Below are 22,072 nucleotides of genomic sequence, written 5' to 3' on the forward strand. Positions count from 1 at the left end.
CAATGTAGGACTAAACACATTCATCTATCCCAGGGTAGGTGTGGGCATTACTGCTACGATATAATGTGTTCAGAATATTTACAGTATATACAGTATAGTGGTATATGATGACTGAAAATCAGTAAAAGGTTGAAAGAAATTGAAATATGGATTTGGAAGAAATTCGTTGAAGCTAGCTGTTTTGAAACAAACTCCAAACAAATATTGGCTTGGAGAGCCTGAGCAGATATTTTATTAATATCTGTAATAATGTGAGAAGAAATTTAAAAAAATGAAGTGTTTTGACTTAAAAGGCACTGATTGCACCTTTAATGTACCACACTTACTACACAAAAGATGCCCTTTAACACACGGTAGCTAAATAGAAATTTTTGTATCTACTTTATCTACATAGTTTTATCAACCTTTGAGCCTTAACGCTGTCTCTTTCAGCAGCTCCACAGCTATATCTTTTTACGGCGAATACGTCTTACATGTAGTTTTGCTCAAATGTGATATAAACAGTATTTAAAAATAAATGTCTAATTTATATGGGTATACGATACGGTGTCTGATCTTATTGGCAGAAGATGAGTGTTGCTATGGATTTTCATTACTACCACCATGATTACCATGATTTCTCTTGTTTAGCTTTGCTCTCGATCCTCAATGACTACTGATTTGCCTGAGGTGCTTCTGAAAACTTGGTGGATCTCTGCGGATAAATCTGGACACCCCATGTAAATCTCCATGTAAAAACTGACCAGTAGATGGCACTTGAGAGACATGTCGTGTTTCTGAAGAGGTAAATGGACTGTGTATCTGTGTGCTCATCATAATATCAAACACTCAATTACACCAATCATGCAGTATGTGTGCTTTCTTCAGACTAATACTGTCACTAATGCTGGAACAGCAGAAGCGGATATACGTTCCCATAAGCCCCATTATAAACACAATCTACACGTGTCCTATACATGCCTGCACCGTGCAAAGTGTCATTACAGCAGCGGATCAAACCTGATTGCCAAGGCGAAGTGTGTGATGGAAATCCTGTAACTGATAAACATTCCCATTAGCTTTTAATTCATTCATGTGCCGGCCGGACGAGCTGAGCACTAACGCTTTATTAGGGTGCATATCCTCGACGTCTGTAGCCTGTAGGTGTGTGTATGTGGTGTTTTAAGTGATTTATGTGCAGATTATCTTCCAGTCTCCTCCTGTCTCTAACCACAGGTCCAGGAGGGGTCATATGCACTGGGCTCATGGCCATAATTGCCGTGATAAATAGTCAACAAGTTGAGTGGCCAACTATCATCAGGATTTACGTGTGCAGGGATTAAATTGTCGAGCCGTAGCGCCTTTAGTTTATGTGAATGGCGAAGGAAGCTGATAAACTTGATGGAGATGTAAATTCTTCCTAATACAATCTTTGTGAACTCCATTTAACTATTCTTTATCAGACTGTGCCTAGACAGCTATGCGTTAACTAAACTAACACCCACAAACCAGTCTTTCTAACGTTCCATGATCATTTGAATTTTTTTAACCACTGCATGTTCTAGGCATGACTGCTTTCATCCTGATTTTCATAAAAAAGGTCTGTGTTGCTACTGTGTGTATACCACTTTGAATTAAATGTACGTAAAATCATTTAATTCATTAAAGCAACTTAAGATAAACCCAACTGTACTCAGTTAATGCCTTAAAAGCTTTAAGTATTATTTGGTTATATGAACTTATGCGTTTGATTCAGTAACTAATTTATGAATTCATGAATCAGTTATTCAGTAACTACAATTAGACTAATAGAAAAGCTATGTACTGATGCAGACCTGCTGATTGATACTCGGAGTTTGAGGGATTAAATTAAGCCATTAGGACACAGACGTACAGACAAACTTGTTTTGATCAAATTTCCTTCATATCAGCATCGAGCATCAACTCCAAAACTGAATCATACTATTCACGAATGCATTACACTTGTCCCTCCCACCATCTTAATTTCAATTTAACTTTGCATGTGTGTATGTGTGTGTGTGTGTGTGTGTGTGTGTGTGTGTGTGTGTGTGTGTGTGCTGGGGGGTAGTGGCGTGTTTTTATCATGAACCAAATGTCCAAATGTCAAAGATAGGTATATCTGACTGTTGATTGGTCCCTACGAAGAAAACTGCTCAAAAAAACTGCAACTTTTATTTTAAAAATTAAAGTTAAATTAGGATTAGTTAGGATTAGATTAAAGTGTAGGTATAGCACTAATTAGCTGCATTAATAATGATGTCACTGGAGGGTCCTCACAATGATAGTAATACAAATGTGTGTTTGTATTATTCACTGCAATAGTAGGTATATTAAGGGTATGTTAAGGGTTTATTAGATTGCATGTAAACATAGATACTCTCTCTCTCTCTCTCTCTCTCTCTCTCTGTGTGTGTGTGTGTGTGCATGCATTTGAGAGCTCTTACCTTCCTTCACCATGCCCACACTGAGACATTTCTGGAAGCGGCAGTACTGACAGCGGTTTCTTCTCCTTTTGTCCACTGGGCAGTTTTTACTGGCCAAACAAACATACTTTGCATTCTTCTGTACTGTTCTCTGTGAGCACACACACACACACACACACACACACACACACACACACACAAAAGAGACAGAAGACAATCAGCAGCAATAAACACATTATTTAATTTCACCCCCCACACCCTTCCCCTCCCTCTGTCAAGGATTAAATAGGAGGTTTGGCTTCCGGGTCAGATTTTAATTACAGCGTAATAAAAAAGCTCGAGCTCCAGCGGGATAATTTGATCAAATTAATTTGCCGCCATGCCGAGCCCGCGGGAGAGACGGCGTGATTAGCGCGAGCCGCTGACAATGAGGTGCGATCGGGCCGCTCTCTCGCGCACAAACACTCCTCTGGGAGCTCGCGGGTCAGCTCGCGGCTGCGCTAGGTAGTGGGCTGTGTGTGTGTGTGTGTGTGTGTGTGAGTAAGAGAGAACGAGAGAGAGAGGGAGAGGGGGCCCCGCTGGGCTGGTTTTCTCCTCCGCCGAGATTATTACCGACCTTATTAAAATGATATTAGAGCTGTCTGCGCGCGCCGAGAGAGAAAGAGAGAGAGAGAGAGAGAGAGAGAGATGTGCACGGGCAAAAAAAAAAAAAAAAAAAAAAAAAAAAAAGACAGAGAGTGAGAGATGCGCGCGTGCAGCGAGAGCGAGAGAGAGATGTGCACGCGCAGAAAGAGTGAAAGAGAGGGCGAGAGAGAGAGAGATGTGCACGCGCAGAAAGAGTGAAAGAGAGGGCGAGAGAGAGAGAGAGAGAGCGCAAAAAAAGAGAGAGAGAGCAAGCGAGAGAGATGTGCACACGCAAAATGAGAGAGAGAGAGAGAGAGAGAGATGTGCAACTGCAAAGAGAGAGAGAGAGAGAGAGAGAGAGAGAGAGAGAGAGGGGTGCGCGCGACAGCCCAAACGGTTCGACCGCAAAACGGGACGCGCGCGCTTGCAGAGAGATGCGTGCGACCGGCGAGTTCCGCCGCCGTCAGGAGCGCGCACAAAACAAACATAAAAACAGAAATTTCACGAGCGACATCTGTGGCTCATTTAATCGCGTCGTAATACCGGCATAAAAAAATAAAAAAATAAAAAAAATAAAAAAGCAGTTTCACTACAGATTTAGCCAGGCTACCAGAGCAAGGTTAACAGACCGAATGGAAAAAAAAGAAGAAAAAAAAAGAAAACAGCGCTAATTTAACGAAACCGCAAGATGTCTGTCAGGGAGTTAAGGTTTTCATTAGCTCTCTTTAATCAGACTTTCCTTTTAACCTATTTACGGATTTTCCTCCTTTTTTTCTTTGCGCGTGCGCGTCTTTCTTCTCCCATCTAGTGTGTGCATTATTCTGGGAATTCTGTCTCTAAGACCAGTGGAAAATATCCATGTAAAAGCTCTCAAGGAATCTCATAATGAGGTGCAACAGGTTGGGGACCAAATGATGCACATGCTCATATTTAAAAAAAAAAAAAGTTGAGATGCTTAAACTTTATCTTTCCTTGTCCTTGTCTTTGCAACTCTCACCTGGAAATGTGGATATAGTGTACCTGAGGTGCATAAAAGCTTTAAAGGTCCACTCCTCCACCCCAGTAAAAAGAAAAGGTACAGATAATTACCTTTATTCAGTTTTCTCCTGAGAGTGTCCTAACCTATTAGATAGCACAGACTTCTCATAATGCACTTAGGTTTTTTTCTTTTGACCAGTTTAGACATGGAGCGAGGCTGCATCCCAAACTGCGCAGTGGTGGATCGAGACTGGATGTAGAGGGAGCAGGTTGGGACCAGATGGTTCCTCAGAGGAACCATTTAGTCCACACATTTGCTTCATTAAATGAGATAAAAATACCAAGAGAACGGATGACTAGTCACTAGTCTGCTATAGGAACAGACTAGTATGCATACACTGCAATTTGTTAAACTGTGAAAAATTGTTAGCCAGCTTTGTGATTGCAAATTATTCATAACAGTGCTGCAAGTAGTGAGCTGGGCTTTACTGTTTTTAAAAGCACACCTCTATGCTTTATTTTATTGCTACACCGATTGTTGTGGCTTTCAGGTTTTTGTAGGTTACCCTTTCTGCACTTGTGGTCCACCAAGCGTCACCACCTAAAAGCATCCGAGTAAACAGTGCATCAGATTTTTCATGATATTGTGCAATTTGGGCGACCTGGCAGCCCCACTACAGACTGTTTTTTAAAAAAAAAATTTCTGGGTGCCCCTGGCTCCTGACGTCACTCGAGCGCTAGCTTTCCTCGACCCCTCCTCTGAAACACCATAGAAACCTCACACTACTCTACTGAATAGCGTCCTATGGTTGCATGCTATGTACTGTGAAACCAGAGATTCTTCAACAGGTGAAAAGCCCTCTCTCTTTCTCTTTGCACACACACACACACACACACACACACAAGTACACACAGAGCTGAACGGATTTGTGCACCGTGCCATCTCTCCCATTTTCCTTAAATTAATAGGACATAACGCAGAACAGTAGTGAGACAGGACTATTGGTTGGTGTCATCTTGTCTGAAGCCTCGCCTGGAGCGCAAACACACACACCCACACACACACACACACACACACACACACATTTAGAATGGATATCTCTCATGGGGGCCCACTACTTAATCTGGCTGGTTTGCAGAATTACTGTACATCCAAGCACTTTTAATTTTCCAGTTAGCCTGAATTATTCAGTTAACTCTAACTAGCAGCTACAGTGTGAAAATCAGCGTCTGTCAGAGCAAGTCAGAATGATCCAGATTTTCATTACAGCATTTCTAGGACGTACTAGCACACAATCGTCACAAGCTCCATCCAAGGAGCTGGGGATGGTTTCACACTTTTTACTCCAATAACACAACATTAGCTTAATCATATGTTGCATTGCTGCATGTCGCTACATCATCATAAGAAATGTAAACTTTCTATAAGAACTAAAATTATTCATGGTTAAAAAAAGCAATGTTGCACTGCATTGTGGACTGCGATATCAGCTGAATACGGTTCATGCTGTCTTATCATCATCTTATATATTCATGTATAAAAATGCAGTCTGTAAAATTGTGCTGTGTATTTAAAAAAACAACAACACAGAAATCCCAAATCTGCATTCGTCCGCTGTGGTCCAGTGCGCAGCAGGGTCCGGGGGGCTGGTATGGACAAGTGGATGTGGATTCATGACATGTAACATGTGCTAATGGCCTCGTCGCACATCCTAACTCCTTAGGGACCCTCCATCGCACTCTCCTCTCTTCCTCCTCCCCTAATCAGACATTATTTCTCCCTCCTTTACTCTCTCACTCCGCTCTGAGCAAGTAATTAGAAGTGTGTGTTTGTTCGAGAGCAAGAGGTGGAACTGGGTCATCATTAATTGGTTAAGTGTGTGTGTATGTGTGTGTGTGTGTGTGTGTGTGTGTGTGTGTGTGCGCATATGTTGCCGACCAGTGCTACAATATGTGACTGTTTTTCCGCTCGCTATCATGTCTTTATGTCTCGTGTATCCAGCCTATGTTTCCATGTGTCTTTAATTTTGCCCTCTCACCTTGAACGCTGTTCATTACACACAAAATAACGCTCACACACTCATGCACACGTGTAATTGAGTTATGCAGAGTTGCAGGCCATTTGTGCACAACCGAGTCAAGTTCTTCCAGTGCTGTGGCTTATGGAGGTGTATTTTTTTTCTGAATGAACTCATCTCTGCTGCCTCTCCATTATTTACATATATTCTGAATAATACTCTCACGCATGGCACAGTATGACTCAATCAGTTAACTTAAAAAAAGAAGCGACTGTGAAAAAGTTGACTGAGTGAAACAGAGAGCCGAGTTTTCCTAATATTCAGCGCCATTACTTAATACAAAATGGCATGTATTCATATGGAAATAAGAGCATTTAGTAGAATAAGCAGTGCATATTAATGGCCAAAAGATGGCCAGAAACCAACAATGAATCAACAATTAATGCTGGAATAATTTGATGGCAAATATGTATGGCAATCCATTAGGCCCAATGTTTTGCATTTATTTAAATTAAGCATGGAATACTCAAAATGTGTGTATATATGTAAGTTTTCACAGCTGAAAACATGTCACTGTTTTTTTTTTCTTTTTTTAATAAATAGGAAATAATGGAAAGCATTAAAATTCCCTCACTAATGTTTGCATTATGTGCTAAAGCATTAAGGAATATAATTGAATAGTTGCTTTCTGCATGTGCTAATTGTTTGACTTGTGTGTGTGTGTGTGTGTGTTGGCCATGAAGGCCTGAGGCAGATGAACCCCTGCTTTTATTAATTAGTAAATAAAAATAAATTGTGAAACTAATTGAACGAGGATAGATTATTTCAGCACCAGACCACAGGCTATATTCAATTATCTCCAGCCCACCATTCTCTCCAGTCATCCTTCAATTCACACTCACACTCACTCTCTCTCTCTCTCTCTCTCTCTCTTTATGCTGTCTTTATGTTTTATTCTCCACTAGACACCCTGCTGGAACTCTTCTTTATAAAAGCAGGAGAAATATGATTATATATATTTTTTTAGAAAGTGTTGATCATTATTTCCTGCCTGCATAGTCTCTTCCTACATGGGAAATATAGATTAACTTTTATGCATTTTGTGCCTTTGCCTACCACTGACGTGTCTTCTGTGTATGTGTGTGTGTGTGTGTGAGGTATTGGACACAGCTCCAGGCTGCTGTATTTTAAGTGCGCGCCGCTGTCACACCTCTTGCTGGTCGCCGGGGGAGACGACCCTCACAGGCGCCGTGGCAACCGCCGGTCAGACGATTTGTGAGAGCACTCAGGCACACACACATACAAACACAGCACACACACTTTTCACATTTCAAACCAAAGCACTGGACGGTTTTTTTAGCACCTCAACTCAACTCATCTTGTGTAATTCCTGAAAAGGCTTATCTTTTTAACTATTGTTTAGTGTATAACATTTCTGTTGCTACCTCAAGAACATACATATTCACACACACACACACACACACACACACACACCCTCCTCTCATCAACACATCCTTCTCTTAATACAATAGGCTACAACCTTGGGTAAAGGAGCCTGCCGAGTGTGTACAATAGTGTGTTAACCCTGAGCCTCACACTCGAGGAGAGAGGGGCGTCGGGTGTATGTGCCACTTTTCAGCCGAGAGCTCCATTCACCCCAAGAGCAACATGAATGGGCGTTAATGAATACACAATTAACACCAGCCAACGCCGTAGTGCAAACACACTGCCACACACATGCACTGCATTCGACAATGCATAACAACCAACAGCAAAGAGTTGTACAAAAACACAATACAATACTAATTACTGATTTACTTATGATTATTTGATTTAACTAGTTATTATCTAAATATCTTAACAAAAAAACCTTGAACAGTAAATTATGTTTCTCCACTGATATATATTTCCACATATTATCTACAAATTTATTTAATTACTAATTTAATGTTTGTTGAATCAAGGGTAAGGGTATGTGGATATAGTTAGTTATTAACAAAACTATTATACACACAATCATATGTATATCTATATGCATCTATCTATATATATATAGGAGAGAGATAGTGAGATTGATTGAATAATTTAAGGAAATCTATTTTTTTTGTGTGTGAACACAAAGTTTCCAAAGAAACAAGACGTTTCGGACAAACGTCCTTCATCAGCTGCGTAAGCAAAGTGCTTCTGATGCTGTAGGAGGTGAAACCAGGAGATATTCCTCCTACAGCCTCAGAAGCACTTTGTTTGCTCAGTTGATGAAGAATTTTTGTCCGAAACATCCTGTCTCTCTGGAAACTTTGTCTACCATACTTCATTTTTACTGCATCCACGATTATAACTGAAGTACACTATAGTTACTTCCTGGATGTATAGTGTTTTTGAGCCAATCAAGCCTGCACTTCTGTATCCATGGCAAGGCAGTGTCACCTAAGGTAGCATGTCCTGACCCCTTAAAATCCAAATTCACATTTTTTTCAGCTTGCATGAGTGTCATATTGGAAATAATATGGCCAAATCACAAATATAGGCTTAGTAGACGAATGTTGTTTTAAAAAAAAAAAAAAGATTTCCTTATGTAGTCTTGAATTTTTCTGCTACTAGCTTCACATGGCGTAAGTATGCATAAGGAAATGCATGAGCTATTGTTCAAAACAAGACAAATGACTGATTTTAAGATTTTTCTAAGTGGAGAGTATGATTAGCTGGCGTCAAGACACTCTCAGAAGAGAGTTTGTTAGACAGTTAAGAGTTTGTCGCTTCCTAAAGGGTTGCTCCTGGTATCTCTAAAATGTTTATGTGATACAACTTTTAAGGGTTCTCTCAGAAGCCAAGGAATCCTTAAAAGTTCAAGATTTAAACTTTCTGATAGGACAGAGCACTGTATGTGTGTGTCCTGAACCATCCTCATATATTCGAACTACAGCCCAGCCCAGTGTGTTTTAATTCAATCCAGCCCCTACATGACTTGCACATGGCTTGTGTGTGTATGTGTGAGGTGCTATGTGTGGTTCTCACTCCTTACTTTAAAGAATCCCTTGCAGCCTTCGCAGGTGCGAACACCATAGTGCTGGCAGGCGGCGTTGTCTCCACACACGGCGCACGTGCCCTCCCCAGAGGTGGCACGTCCAGGTGGCGACGGCAAGCTCTCTGCCAGGAGTGACTGTGGGCACGGACCCATGCCCAGCGAACGGAAGCCCAGGCCTCCTGGTTTGCCCACGCTCAGTGGGTACACGTGCGAGTGCGCATGTGAGTGCGGCTCCAGGCCGGGCGGCGGGTGCGAGGAAGAAGACGAAGGAGAGCGCTCGGGCCGGATCTGCAAGCCCATGGGCGCCTCGTAACTGCTGGAAGTGGGCACGGACTGTGCCGTCTGATCATAGAAATGGGCGAAGCGTGAGCATGTCTGGGGCACCAGAGGTAGACCATGAGGGTCCTCCCACAGGAAAGAGGTGCTAGCAGGACCTGGGTGGAGTGGTGTGGGTGGAGTCGAAGGTGGAGACTGCTTAAAATACATGGACCCAGTGGCCATGGCTTCATCGACTGATGCATAACTCTCCTCTTCCTTCTTAATGGTGGACCGTTGTGGCGCAGACATCTGGTACAAGCACGAGGGTTTGGGCTCGAAGCCGCCCTCGACGAACACGTTAAAACTGGGCAGTGACGTGGTGGCTGCTGCCGCTGAGATCTCACCTCCACCCAGATCACATTTAGCGTAGTCCGGTGCCATCAGCTCGCTACTGTGGTATTCGCCGGGATAGACGAAGGACTGGGCAGAGTAGCTGGACCCTGGGGGGGCGGGGCCATACTGGGCCTGAACACAGGGCATGTCTATAGAGAGAGAAAGACAAAGCCAGAGGGATGGTTCTTAATGTTATGACATAATTCTACTTAATTATGTCTTATGTAAAAATGTGAATAAGAATAAGACATTCAGCATTATCATCATGGCTTCTTTCGGTTAGTGAAGAATTAGTACAAAAAGACATTGCCTCAGGACCCTGAGTTAGTGTGACAGGTAAACACATTAGTGCAGTCAGTAATTAGTCAGTGACACATTTTTATTTGTTTTGTATTTCTATTCCAGCACAATGGATTTAAAATGAAACAAGTGAATATAAGGTTAGCATACAGAATACCAGCTTTAATAGCTTTTTCCAATTCTATTTCTACTTTTTAATTTGTTTTATGCCAATCACTTATTTCAGGAGAAAACTGGCTCACCTGTCAGACATAATCGCTACAAGAAAATCTAGAGTTGTTTGCAGGAGTGGTATTATATCACTCTCTTTCAAAAAGAAGCAAACATAAGTGTAAATGCTAGTAAACTGGATCATCATGAGGCTGAACACACAGTTGCTGACAGATGACTTCTAAAGTGAACAGAAGCATCTTAGCTCATGAGATGACAAAAATGGAACGTTACGTCCTGGTCAAGTCACTCACCAGCCCTGACTAACTGACCTAACCTGACCACCGAATTGCATTTCATGCCAGATAATAATAAAAGAGACTGAAAATAGCTGAATTATAGGTCTGGCAGAACATTACCAAGCAGGACTGTCAGTATCTGGGTTGTGTTTATGGGCCATACTTGTTGCACAAACAACTAAACTCATATTATACCTCCCCTGAAATGAGGAAGGCTGTGTATAAACAGTGAAAAAAACAGAACTAAAACAATAAAGAGTGTCACTATCTAATTACATATGAACTGTATCCTTGGGTGAACCAACACCATGTACATTTACACATGCACAAGCACACCACACACTAGCACAAGCCCCTGTTACTGCTCCTGCATACTCAGTCATACACTCTTCACAATTATATTTTAGATTGCTCTTTATAGTATAGTATAGTATAGTATAGAATAGTATAGAATAGTATAGTTTGAATTTCATTTATTGTGCTTATTCAAACCCACTTTAACACACACACACACACACACACACACACACACATATACACACACAGGATTTGACTTCATACCTACAAATGTATTACAGTATCAATTAAAATAGCTTGAATAGTACACACCCTCTGGTAGTATGCAGTTTGGAGTAGTATGGAAGAATGTGGTTTGAGTAGGATGAGACGCAATCCTGCCCTGCGGCGCTCTGTCAAAACTGCATCAATCCTGTCACCTGCGTACGTAGTCTGCGCGCGCGCGTGTGTGTGTGCGTGTGTGTGTGTGTTGAATATTTACTTGTTTGCCTTCAGGTGTTGTAGGGCATGCAGACAGGACACCGTGCTGACGTTGCACACCCTTCCCCACGCGTCACGCGCGTTTAGTCAAATCGGTTGACACCTGCGCGCGCTCACGTCAGCTGTCGGGAGCGCGCTCATTAGCCTACGCAATCAGCATTGGCGTGCAAGTCTCGCGCGACTTGGACTTACCCCAGTGGCGCGTGTAAGTGATGGGTTTTATTTTAATTTATAGTACATCTGGGTGTTAAAAGTATTTTCACATATGGCCAAGGTTATCAGCTAAACTTGTTTTAATACATGCCAGTGTGCCTGGAAGTGTATGTGTGTGTGTGTGTGTGTTTGTGTGTGTTTGTGTGTGTCGGATTTAAAGACATCAGATTTCAGATGGACCGCGAAGATAATAAGAAAGAAAGAAAGAATTCGACTTCACGAAGTTAAAATAATTTGAAAAATGAATGAATGAATAAATAAATACATAAATCTGAATTCCAGATAGCTGAATCACAAATATGAGTAGAAATATTGATAATAATAATAATAATAAGAATAAGAATAAGAATAAGAAGAAGATTTGAATTTCCTAAAAGAAAGAAAGAAAGAAAGAAAGAAAGAAAGAAAGAAAGAAAAAGAAAGAAAGAAATCAGTTGGGATAAAGGTCCAAATTAAACAAAACAAAACTTTTTAAAAATAAAAATAAAAAGTCGATGTGGTTCGAGCTGAATTAGAAATATGAGTAGAAATAATAATAATAATAATAATAATACTAATAGCTTCGTGTATGCAGGTCTGTTTAAAGAGCAGTGTTTCATCCAGATGTGAAACGTGCGCGCGCGCGACTCCTTTGTCGACATGGAGACAGCGCGAGGAACAACCAAGGGGTCAAAGTGTGACGTGGAGGAGTCTCTTCACGAGAATGACTCAGTCTTTCTTCCTGCACTCTCACCAACCGACATCACAGAAAATAAATACTCTCTCTCTCTCTCTGTGTGTGTGTGTGTGTGTGTGTGTGTGTGTGTGTGTGTCCAAATCATCCATTCTCATTTCAAAATTAGACCAAACAATTATTTTACTACTTCCTCTGCATCAGATTTTCATTAAGGCACAAATCTACCCAGCTGAGGTCCAAAAACAATAATAACAAAATAATGTTTTTTTTTAAATTGCATGTATTAAATGTAATTTATTATATTAAACTGAATTTATTACACATGAGCTCTTTGTTCAGGGCATGCGTAAAAATGGAGAATAAAAGTTTATTTGATGTTTAATTGAAGCACTTTGTGCCAACTCTGAAACCAGCCTCTACTGTCAGCCTCTTTATTCTCTCTCTTAATGGTTAAAATGTAAACTCCATCACAGCATAGTACACTGAAATCCACACAAACACTGAGTCAGAACGAGAACGCATCTTCAGTCCAAGCGCACACAACCAGGCCGGTGTGTGTGAGTGTGTGAGTGAGTTCAAGCCCCAGACAGTGTTACACACAGGCTTACTGAGAGTGGCTTAAAGACAAGAGGGTGTCTAACCTCGAGGAGAGCATTTTAGATGGACAAAACGGAGCTGTTCCAAAGACTGTGACCTCCTGCTCATTGTCACAAGGCCATCGATCTAACGGCAAAACATCAACACACACACACAATTATACACACACACACACACACACTAATATAATAAAAAAAATAGCACAGTACTATCAAACAACAAAGAAGATTTTTAATATTGCATTTAATATAGCAATGTTGTTGCTGTTGTTGTACAATTGAGCAAATCACCCTCATTCCGTACATTTGCACCCTTTCAGCACTGCCACACCTGTGGTTAGATATATGTAGCATCCGGCGTAGATCTCTGTGGATTTAGGTTTCATTTTTGTTTTCAAAAGAATCATTTTTCTGAACAATGAAAGATGCACCTAGTCGGAGTGCTGCTCCTGCGCTTTTACGCACACCATCAAAGCATTCTGGAGTATTTTTACGCGCACCAACAAGGTCCAGGTCAAAGCATCCACAAGAACTTAAACTCACCAAGTTCAAGAATCAGCAACGAAATTGCACTAAAACGGTGTTTGGATTTATTCTGCTATGAACCAGCCAAAGAAATTGGAGTAAGCAGACACCCGAATCCCCACTAACGTAAACCTGTAACCTGAAAAGTCAGTCACTAGTCACTAGTTCCAAACGAAACATCAAATCCTGTTCATAAGGAGGACATTTTAAAGGTGGACATTTTTAGTGTGCAATAAATCATATATTACAGTTAGAACGCAATCTTTGCAAACTGTGCAATATATCTTAGTTATATAATTATATATTAATTTAGTTGCTACTTTTGCATGGAGTCCTACTCTTTATTTGTGCACTATGTGGCTGGTGCAACAAGATTATTTCTCCTAAATAAAGTGCTTATCTATCTATCTATCTATCTATCTTGGGGGGGGGGAAAAAACAACGTGGAGCGGAAAAGTACACATGAAAAATAGCTGAAAGGAAATTAGGCTCGCGCTACCTGGTTGACCTTTTGCTCGCTGAATCGTGCTGGGTTTGGAGGGCGGAGGTGGCGCGCGGCGGGGGTTCGGCGCTGTAGCAGCTCGCGCGACGATGCACGTATCCGGGAGCCGGGACTCAGAGCTCGGCTGCAGTCGCTCTTCCGAACCGGGGTCTGCTGAAAGAAAGAGGAGAGCAAGCTCAGCGCATCAGTCCCCATAGTCAGCATACACACGTGCACACTCGTGCATACACTGTCGTTTTTTTATCTTTTGATCCCAGATGTAGGCTAAATGCACAAATACAGCCATGATCCCTCCTGCCACCCAAGTCAGGAGTCAGACAGAGTGCATGTAAGGTTGGAGATTATGCAGCCACTACTACACTCCGATTTAAAAACGTGCTATGACTGCGCAAAAGCCACAAACGTTGTGCACGAGTGCAGCACGCTGGCCTGGTTAAACTGTTCTTACATTATGAGTAAATGCGAACTTGTGAAAAGAGGAACGGAAAAGGATTATAGCAATATATTGAGAATGTGAATATGCAAAAAAACAAAACCAAAAAAATTCTGAATATGCGCGTGCCTGCGTTTCACAATCAGTATTGCTGAGATTTGATCTGAATGCAAGTCATATTATATATATATATATATATATATATATATATATATATATATATATATATACATATATATATATATATATATATATATATATATATACATACATACATCTACAAATACATCTATACATATCTCTCATATATATGTGTGTGGTGTGTATATATATATATATATATATATATATATATATATATATATATATATATATATATATATATATACAAGAACTGGAAAACTTTAAGATTTAGGGTTCTTTTAGCCCTCAAGTTCAAGTACTTCAGAGATATCGTTCATGAAAATGAGACAATCATAACAAAATCTTTCATTAACTTTTTTAAGTGCATTAGGACTAAAAACAAACTCTGTGTCCAAGCACTGTAAACCTGTAAACAATGATGCAAAGCAAGGCTAAACTCAAATATCAGTGCCCGTTGATAAATTTTAAAAGTAGGAAAAAAACAATGCAAACAAAACAAAACAAAACAAAAAACATGCAAACAAAAACAAAAAAAAACAACAACATCAACAGCAATAATAATAATAAAAATAATGACCTCGCACTAATTTTTTTTTGGAAAACATCAACCCAGTAACTAATTCTTTGCATGTTGTGCTCAGGTGAGCTCGCGCCACAGCTGATTAGTCTGATATCTACAGTCTAACTTGCTTCTGTGCACGGATTTTTTTTTTTTAAATTGTTGTTGTTCTATGCGACCAAACGACTACTTGTAAGTCGTGAACATACAAGTTATCCACCTGGACATAGTGCTGTGTTTACTGTGCGCAGCTCAGAGGAGTGAAATCGGCGCGTGCAGATCTGCAATGTGAAAGAGACTTAGCGCCCCCTCCCTGACGCACACAATGCACAAACACGAACCTGTCTCCTCTTACCAACATCTTCATCAGACCTTTTATTTCTGATGGAATAGTTACAACAGTATATTTTCGGCAATACTTTATCCCTGATCTTGTTCTGTTTCTACACCAAGAAAATAATATATAAAAAAAGAATTGCACATCTTGGTTTTGATGAATCACATTGCAACTTTCTACTGTAAATTTTAGTTATGATCATATTCTCAGAGCTAGTATAGTGTCTGAGTACTTTGGTAAACAAGATACAAGGTACAAGGTCCATCATAAAGCTTAAAAGTCTTACATCTAGACTACACTGAATCCATGAAAAGTGGTTCTTTGGACACTTAAGGGAGGCTTGGACTCAGAAATGACTTTTAATTGTAAGAATCACTGTAAGGGAAACACTGTATACAGTTCTACATAAAACCTTTTAAGATTGCCTAACAATACCAGCTGAAGAGCTTTTAATGCTAGTCTAATTGAAGGAAGAATAAAAACAAACACTGAGAATAAGAGTAGCCTAGTAAACTCTACCTTTCCCTGTTGTTGAGGTGCTACCATTATCTGTTGTACCTTTGCATCTTGCATCTTTTCCCTGGATTTTTTTCTTTTGTACCTTTAAATATGATTTAATTGGATTTTTTTAAAGAATGAAGCTTGCACTTTTAGGTACAAGATACAGACTAAAGGTACAAAAGGTGTGCACTTGATGGAACCACCCCAGAGAGAAGAAAAGGTACCTTTTTTCTGAGAGTGGTGGCTATTTACTGAAAATTGAGCACGCCAGTAGTACCTTTTTTTAAGTAGTGTAATTCTTGCATGTGTGGCTCTCTTGTTTTCAGAGCTCACGCGCATAGGATGCTTAGGTAAGATACTAGCAGGTTGCAATCGTGTGTGTGTGTGTGTGTGTGTGTGTGTGTGTAAAGCCCCTGGTCTGCTCGCGCCCCCGGTAACCTAGAGAACCGCATGAGAGCCCTTAAGCACGCGCTCGCCTCCTCGCTCAATAAGCGCGCTGGAGAGAGGCTTCCAGCAAACAGACGAGTAAAAGGACAGAGAACTGACAAAGGAATGAAAAAAAAAATAACACAAGTACAGTAAATTAGCTGAGGGAACGGGAGTCGACAGTGAAAGAAGAGACAAGCTAGAGGCACAAAAAAAGAAAGACAAGACACTTTGCACATCTCTCCAAGCAACTCTGGCCTTCATTAACCGGGTAGAGATTAGCCTAGAGTTTGCATTGCTGAAACTTTATACTTGATCACTGGATGTCATTTAGCATGTAGGAATCCTAAAAAAAAAAATCCTAAAAAAACAAAAAAAAAAAAAAAAAAGAAGATCCTGGAATATCCCTTAACAAATCTGGACCCTACAGAAACCTTATTGCTGCAAAGGGTTTTAGAAACAGGAATGCAAACAGTTTCTAAAACATAACCCTAACTGCACTTAAAGTTCCTTCATTTTTTCTGTGTGTGTGTGTGTGTGTGTGTGTGCGTGCGTGCGCGCGCGCGCGCGAGTGTGTGTGTGTTCATAAAGAGGGGGCGTGATTATCGGTTGTCAAATGCAATAGTTTTCTGTTAATGAAAGATAGAGATTGATGAAATATGCATGAAAGTTTGCACGACATTTTCCATCGTTTTCTATTATTCTATTCTGACCACGCACTTTCATTATAGTATCATGTGTGCAATATGACACTGTACAAAAAAATCAGCCACGCGACACACCATGGAGTGGCAAAAGTCAGTCAAGTGAATAGAGCAATGTATGCAACGAGTATGCCTCTGGTTAAAATAAAAAAAGAGAGAAACAGACTAAACATTTAGCCACTTTTCTTGTCTATGGGATAGTCTGTGCGCGCGCCGAGGGCTCGCGCGCGAGCCTTCTCCAGCATTGGACCGGAGAGAGGAAATATGATAATGAAAATAAATAAATAAATTTAAAAAAAATAATAAAATAAAGGAAAGGAAATGAAACAAGGCAAAACATCAACAAAAAAGAGAGTGAGAAGTGTAAGCACGATCAGAAAGCAAGCAAGCGAGCAAGCAAGCCCTAGCATGAGTGTAAAAGTGGCTTTGAGGCTGGAGCCGGAGTGCACGCCTCTTGTTCCCGGTGTGAGAGCGCGAGCGTTCCGCGGGGTAGGCTACACCGGGGTGAAAAAAAAAAAAACAAGCGGCATCCCATTTCCATGACAACCAGCGATAATATGACGACCTTTCGCAAATTAAATCGGGGATTCAGAGCCATCCATCCGTCAGGAGAGGAGACATACCGCCTGAGACATGCCTCTTTTCTTTCTTTTTCTTTTCTTTTTTTTCCTAAGTGCGCTCAACAGGTTACCGCACATTACCGCAAACTTTTTTTTTTATCCCAACTTCTTAACAGTGTCAAGAAAAGGCAAAAAAGAAGAAGAATGATCTGAAGTTAGAGATTAAAAGTATACATTTCACAACCTAACAACCTAACAAAGTGTTGTGTTATGAGAAATTTCCAAAAAAAAAAAAAAAAGAAAAGAAAATATGTTCACTTACTTGTTTGCTGTGACGGTTCCGTCTTTACATATGTTTTTAGACCCCTAATAATTCCCTGTGCATATCCAACAGAAATTTGCAAAAAATGTTCAAATTCAGATGAATGAAGTAAATCTTATGGTCGCAAAAGGTGATCAGGTTTCATCAAAAAAAAAAAAAAAAGATATGTAGGTAATATATGTCTTTTTTAATTTCTCTTTTAAAATAAGAGAGGGATAAAAAGTACTCCGTGCTCCGCTCAGCTCCGCTCAGCTCCAGTGTAACCGGCTCGGCATGAAGTGGCTACGGAAAAGAGAGAGAGAAGAGACGCGCTGGGATGAAGTTGCAATGTGCCTTTGTTTATGTGTCGCGCTGAGCGAGAGAGAAAGTCTAATAGCACATTTATGCGCGTCTGCCTTCTACATAGGCAGCCTGGTATGCGCTACGTCAATGTGACGCCATGGGAGAGGTGACGTCGAGCCTGCACTGTAGCGCACCCACGGTCAGCTCGCTGGTACGGTACAGTATACACATATGCTCCATGCCAGAGAGAGAGAGCGCGAGTGAGAGAGACAGAGAGAGGGGTGGGAGAAGTACGTTGGTTTTCTGACTCTACGAACAACTTTGATTGAAACAGCGCGGGAGGGTGTGTTTTAAAATCCTAATACCTACTGCATGTGTGTCTGGGTGTCATGAGCAGCAAAGGGATTTGCTAAACTACATGGATGACTGACTTAAAGTTTCAATGATAATCTTTCAAATACAACCCATTCTCCATCCATCCATTTTTTTTTACCACTTATCATACACAGGGTTGCAAGGGGAACATGGAGGCACAAGGTGGAGGACACCCTGGATTTGGTATCAAGCCATCGCAGGGCACAATCACACACACGCTCACTTTGGAAATGCCGATCAGCCTACAGTGCATGTCTTCGGACTGGGGGAGGAAACCGGAGTACCCGGAGGAAACCCCCAGAGCACTGGAAGAACATGCAAACTCCACGCACACATACAGGATGGGTGGAGTTTGCATGTTCTTCCAGGGGGCGGGACTCCAACCCCCAACCCTGGAGGTGTGAGGCTACAGTGTTAACCACTAACCCATTCTCGTTTCTTCTAAACGAGATGGCGTCTTGCTTATTAAGCGTTACAATGGCTGCTGTTACAGAGAATATTGGGAAGCTTGTAAATAATTTTGGAGTTATATATTTGAAATTCATTTTATAATAGTTTATGATTCAGTACATCACCGGAGAAAAGCATCCTTGGTATCCAGTGAGATAGCGTACATGGAAAAGGTTACTGTATGCAGACCAGTCTATCCAAATTTAATTAATAATATAATTTAAAAAAATACCTTCACTTTGATTTCAATCACAAAGGCTCAGTTATGACCATATTAATCATAATCAAACAAATCAAATGCAAGTCTAATGACAAAATGGCACAGCGAATGCTGATAATATTTCCAGTAGGCTATTATAATTTACAATGGTCAAGCAATGCTTTTCAATTTAAGACTGTAAAATCTTTATCTTTATTTATTTGTGTCCATTTGTTTTGTAATTGGCTTGTGTTTTTGTACAAATACTTCAGTTTTAAGACGTTTAATCAGTCAGCAATTGATGGGTTCGAGTTGTGAAAAAGCGCAGCGGCGTTCTCACTAAGTGAAACATTAAAATCTGGCCAGCGTTAACAGGCTCACACTGAACCAGCGCTAGCCAATCACAGGACGCGTAATTTCTTGGCCGCGTTCTAATTCTGGCCAATGACCATCTCCTGGAGGCGGGGAGAGGGCTGACGCACTGAGGCGCGTGATTGACGCAAGCGCTGTTGCTAAATATAGCAGCGGGCGGCCCGGCGGTGTGAGATAGCTGATCCTTCATTCATTGTACCGGGGCGGGTCCGTTTATTTTAGAAATTTGATTGTGTTCCAGCCAATCCAAATATAGTCGTAGACAGGTATTTTTAGCGGAAGCGTGTCCCCGTTTCTTCTTGCCAGGGAACAACCTCATGACACCGCCGTATTGTAACGGGAGATTGTAGCTAGCTCATGGGTTACTTCTTCAGCTCCATGAGCGCAGTTTGGTAACACGCTTTATGGTTTTTAGAGATTAATTTGTGTTCGTTAGTTCTTTGTAAAGCGATTGTTTTACTTCCTGACTTTAGAAATAAGCTTTCTAAAGTGACAAACTGGTGGTGTGGCTGTAAAACACCGCCATTATTCACGAAAAATGAAATGAACGCGAAGCACAGTTACACCCAGTGACACCCAGTTTCGAGTAGTCGCTGTTTCTGTGACTAAAACTATATTTATGGTTATAGCAATAAATATAAAGAGGATTAATTTTTTTTGATGAAACTGTTCAAAAGGAAACGAATGTCGTGCCTCAGGTTAAAGTCTGCACGCGCCGTTGACAGGAAAAGTGAAACTCCGGTAACCATTCGACGCTTAAAACCTCTTCAGGTCCCTCGAAATTGGCAGCAAGACACTTACACTATCTTTACTATACTATCTAAAGCCTGTATAAAATGTACAAACGATAGATTTAAGTCTTCTGGTCGAGGGTTAGCAGTTGTGGAGTGTGCTGTGAGGCTGAGGGGAAAACTTCAGCGCGCGCGCTTCCGCATGCGCAGAGGCAAGCTCACTTTCATTAGCTGTTGTAAGCTGGGTCGCTGAGCACGAGCCGGGGGATTCCCCTTTCCATGACCTCTGTCTTTCTAAACTCACCATCTTCTTCACGCATCAGGCAGGCTGAGGTCATTTGGATCAAAGGTGTGACGTGAGACACTGTTACAAAAAGCATATTTCATTTACAAGAATATGAAATAAGCAGTAAAGTGAAGATCTTCCTGTCCTGTGGGGTTTGAATGCACGTTCACACTGATTACTATTACCCTGTTTGCAAAATTGATACTTTGGGTTCATTTGGTTTGGTTTCATGTTGAACCCTGGATGGGAAGCCAGTCCATTGCAGGACATCGTGCACATGCACATTCACACCTAGGGGCAGTTTATTGTAGAAGGAAACCAGAGAACTCAGAGGATTCCCAGGGGGGAGAGCATGCAAAACCTCTCACAAACAGTAACCCGAGCTCAAGATTGAACCGGTGACCCTGGAAATGTCAGGTGGCAACTCTACCTGCTGTGCCACCATGTCACCCACTGAATAAATGATCATATAAAATACCAAAAATCAAAAAAATTAACCACTGTGGCACGGTGGCTTAGTACGTTTGACTCGCACCTTTGGGGTCAGGGGGTTGATTCCTGCCTCCGGGGCTTGCATGTTCTCCCTGTGCTTTGGAGGTGCGCTTCACTTCCTCCAGTTGGCTCAACTCAGGATTCAAGGGATTTGAAAGGTTCCATTCTAAACACTGCATATGTGAAAGCACTACTAGATTAGACATCTTGACACCTCGTGGTCTTCAATAGCAGCTCAATATTAGAGTGTTGTGTCTGGGGCCACGTCAAGGTGACTACTTCACTTCAGTCACAACAATGAGGTGTTTCAGAATGATCTGAATGACTGAAAATGACATGTATGCTTGAAATAAACTTGACAGGGTTGAAGGGTGTTTGGTTTTGGGGCCTATTTCACTTTCTCAAACACATCCGACGCCCAGTCATGAAATGACCCCAATAAAACTGCTCCCAGGTGAAGGAAATGATCTGGACTTGCAAGACAAGGCTATGTCAAAAAGCATATTGTCACTGACATCGGGGCCACCGTGCATAATTCTTGGGACAAAATCTACTGACTTGTATAAAAAAAATTCAATCTTTATGGTATCAATGGGAGAACCCCGGAGGCCCTATGCAAAGGGTTTTCCTTTCAGAAAGGGGAACCGCTTTAGGAAACTGGGAATGGTTTAACTATTAAAGGAAGCTGTTTTTTTTAAATAGTGTTTGTTGTTGATCAACATACTTGATTCTAGGCATATTCCACAGTTAGATAGATCTCTTAGGAACCCTTGCTGAAGTAGAATTTATCCTAGTTGACGTTGGATGTAGAGGGCAGGAACTGTAGGGCCCAAACCTCCTGCTAGTCCTCCTGCCATCAAAGATTATATAGTGCTGTTTATTGGCTGGCAGTCAGAGGAAAGTACAAACTCAACTAAAATCTTTGCTAAATCAAGTATTCTGTCATTTCAGCTAAATTTTAAATGACAACAAAGAGACTTTGCTTAGCACATGAGATTTAGATTTGCTAATGGTGTCCACAAACCTGTTTTTTTTCACCAAACAATAATGTCAGTCTGCCACATTTGTAACAGAATGATTGGAATCACGCCTTAGTGGTTATGTCAAATAAAATGAACTTCAACTCCTACGTTTCCTGGCAG

General features: G+C 41.1%; 1 protein-coding gene across 4 annotated transcripts in view; it reads right to left on the reverse strand.

Annotated features, from left to right (window-relative positions):
• The window catches only part of nr4a3 (nuclear receptor subfamily 4, group A, member 3), a 30,340-nt gene extending 12,221 nt beyond the window's left edge, over window positions 1-18,119 (reverse strand). The window contains exons 1-5 of one of the 4 annotated variants that reach the window (XM_053228004.1): window positions 17,744-18,119; window positions 13,755-13,907; window positions 12,776-12,857; window positions 9,066-9,868; window positions 2,445-2,574 (exon numbers count right to left, since the gene is read on the reverse strand). In XM_053228004.1, coding sequence (XP_053083979.1) covers window positions 2,445-2,574; window positions 9,066-9,868; window positions 12,776-12,839 — 997 coding nt within the window. In that variant the 5' untranslated portion in view covers window positions 12,840-12,857; window positions 13,755-13,907; window positions 17,744-18,119. Of the gene's footprint in view, window positions 1-2,444; window positions 2,575-9,065; window positions 9,869-11,077; window positions 11,569-12,775; window positions 12,858-13,754; window positions 13,911-17,743 lie in introns of those variants that run through there. The other 3 variants (XM_026924343.3, XM_053228005.1, XM_053228006.1) reach the window with 3 other exon arrangements.
• Between the last annotated feature and the right edge of the window lie 3,953 nt (window positions 18,120-22,072).

The sequence above is a fragment of the Pangasianodon hypophthalmus genome, chromosome 22 (assembly GCF_027358585.1).
Source record: "Pangasianodon hypophthalmus isolate fPanHyp1 chromosome 22, fPanHyp1.pri, whole genome shotgun sequence".
In the NCBI taxonomy this organism is placed as follows: domain Eukaryota; kingdom Metazoa; phylum Chordata; class Actinopteri; order Siluriformes; family Pangasiidae; genus Pangasianodon; species Pangasianodon hypophthalmus.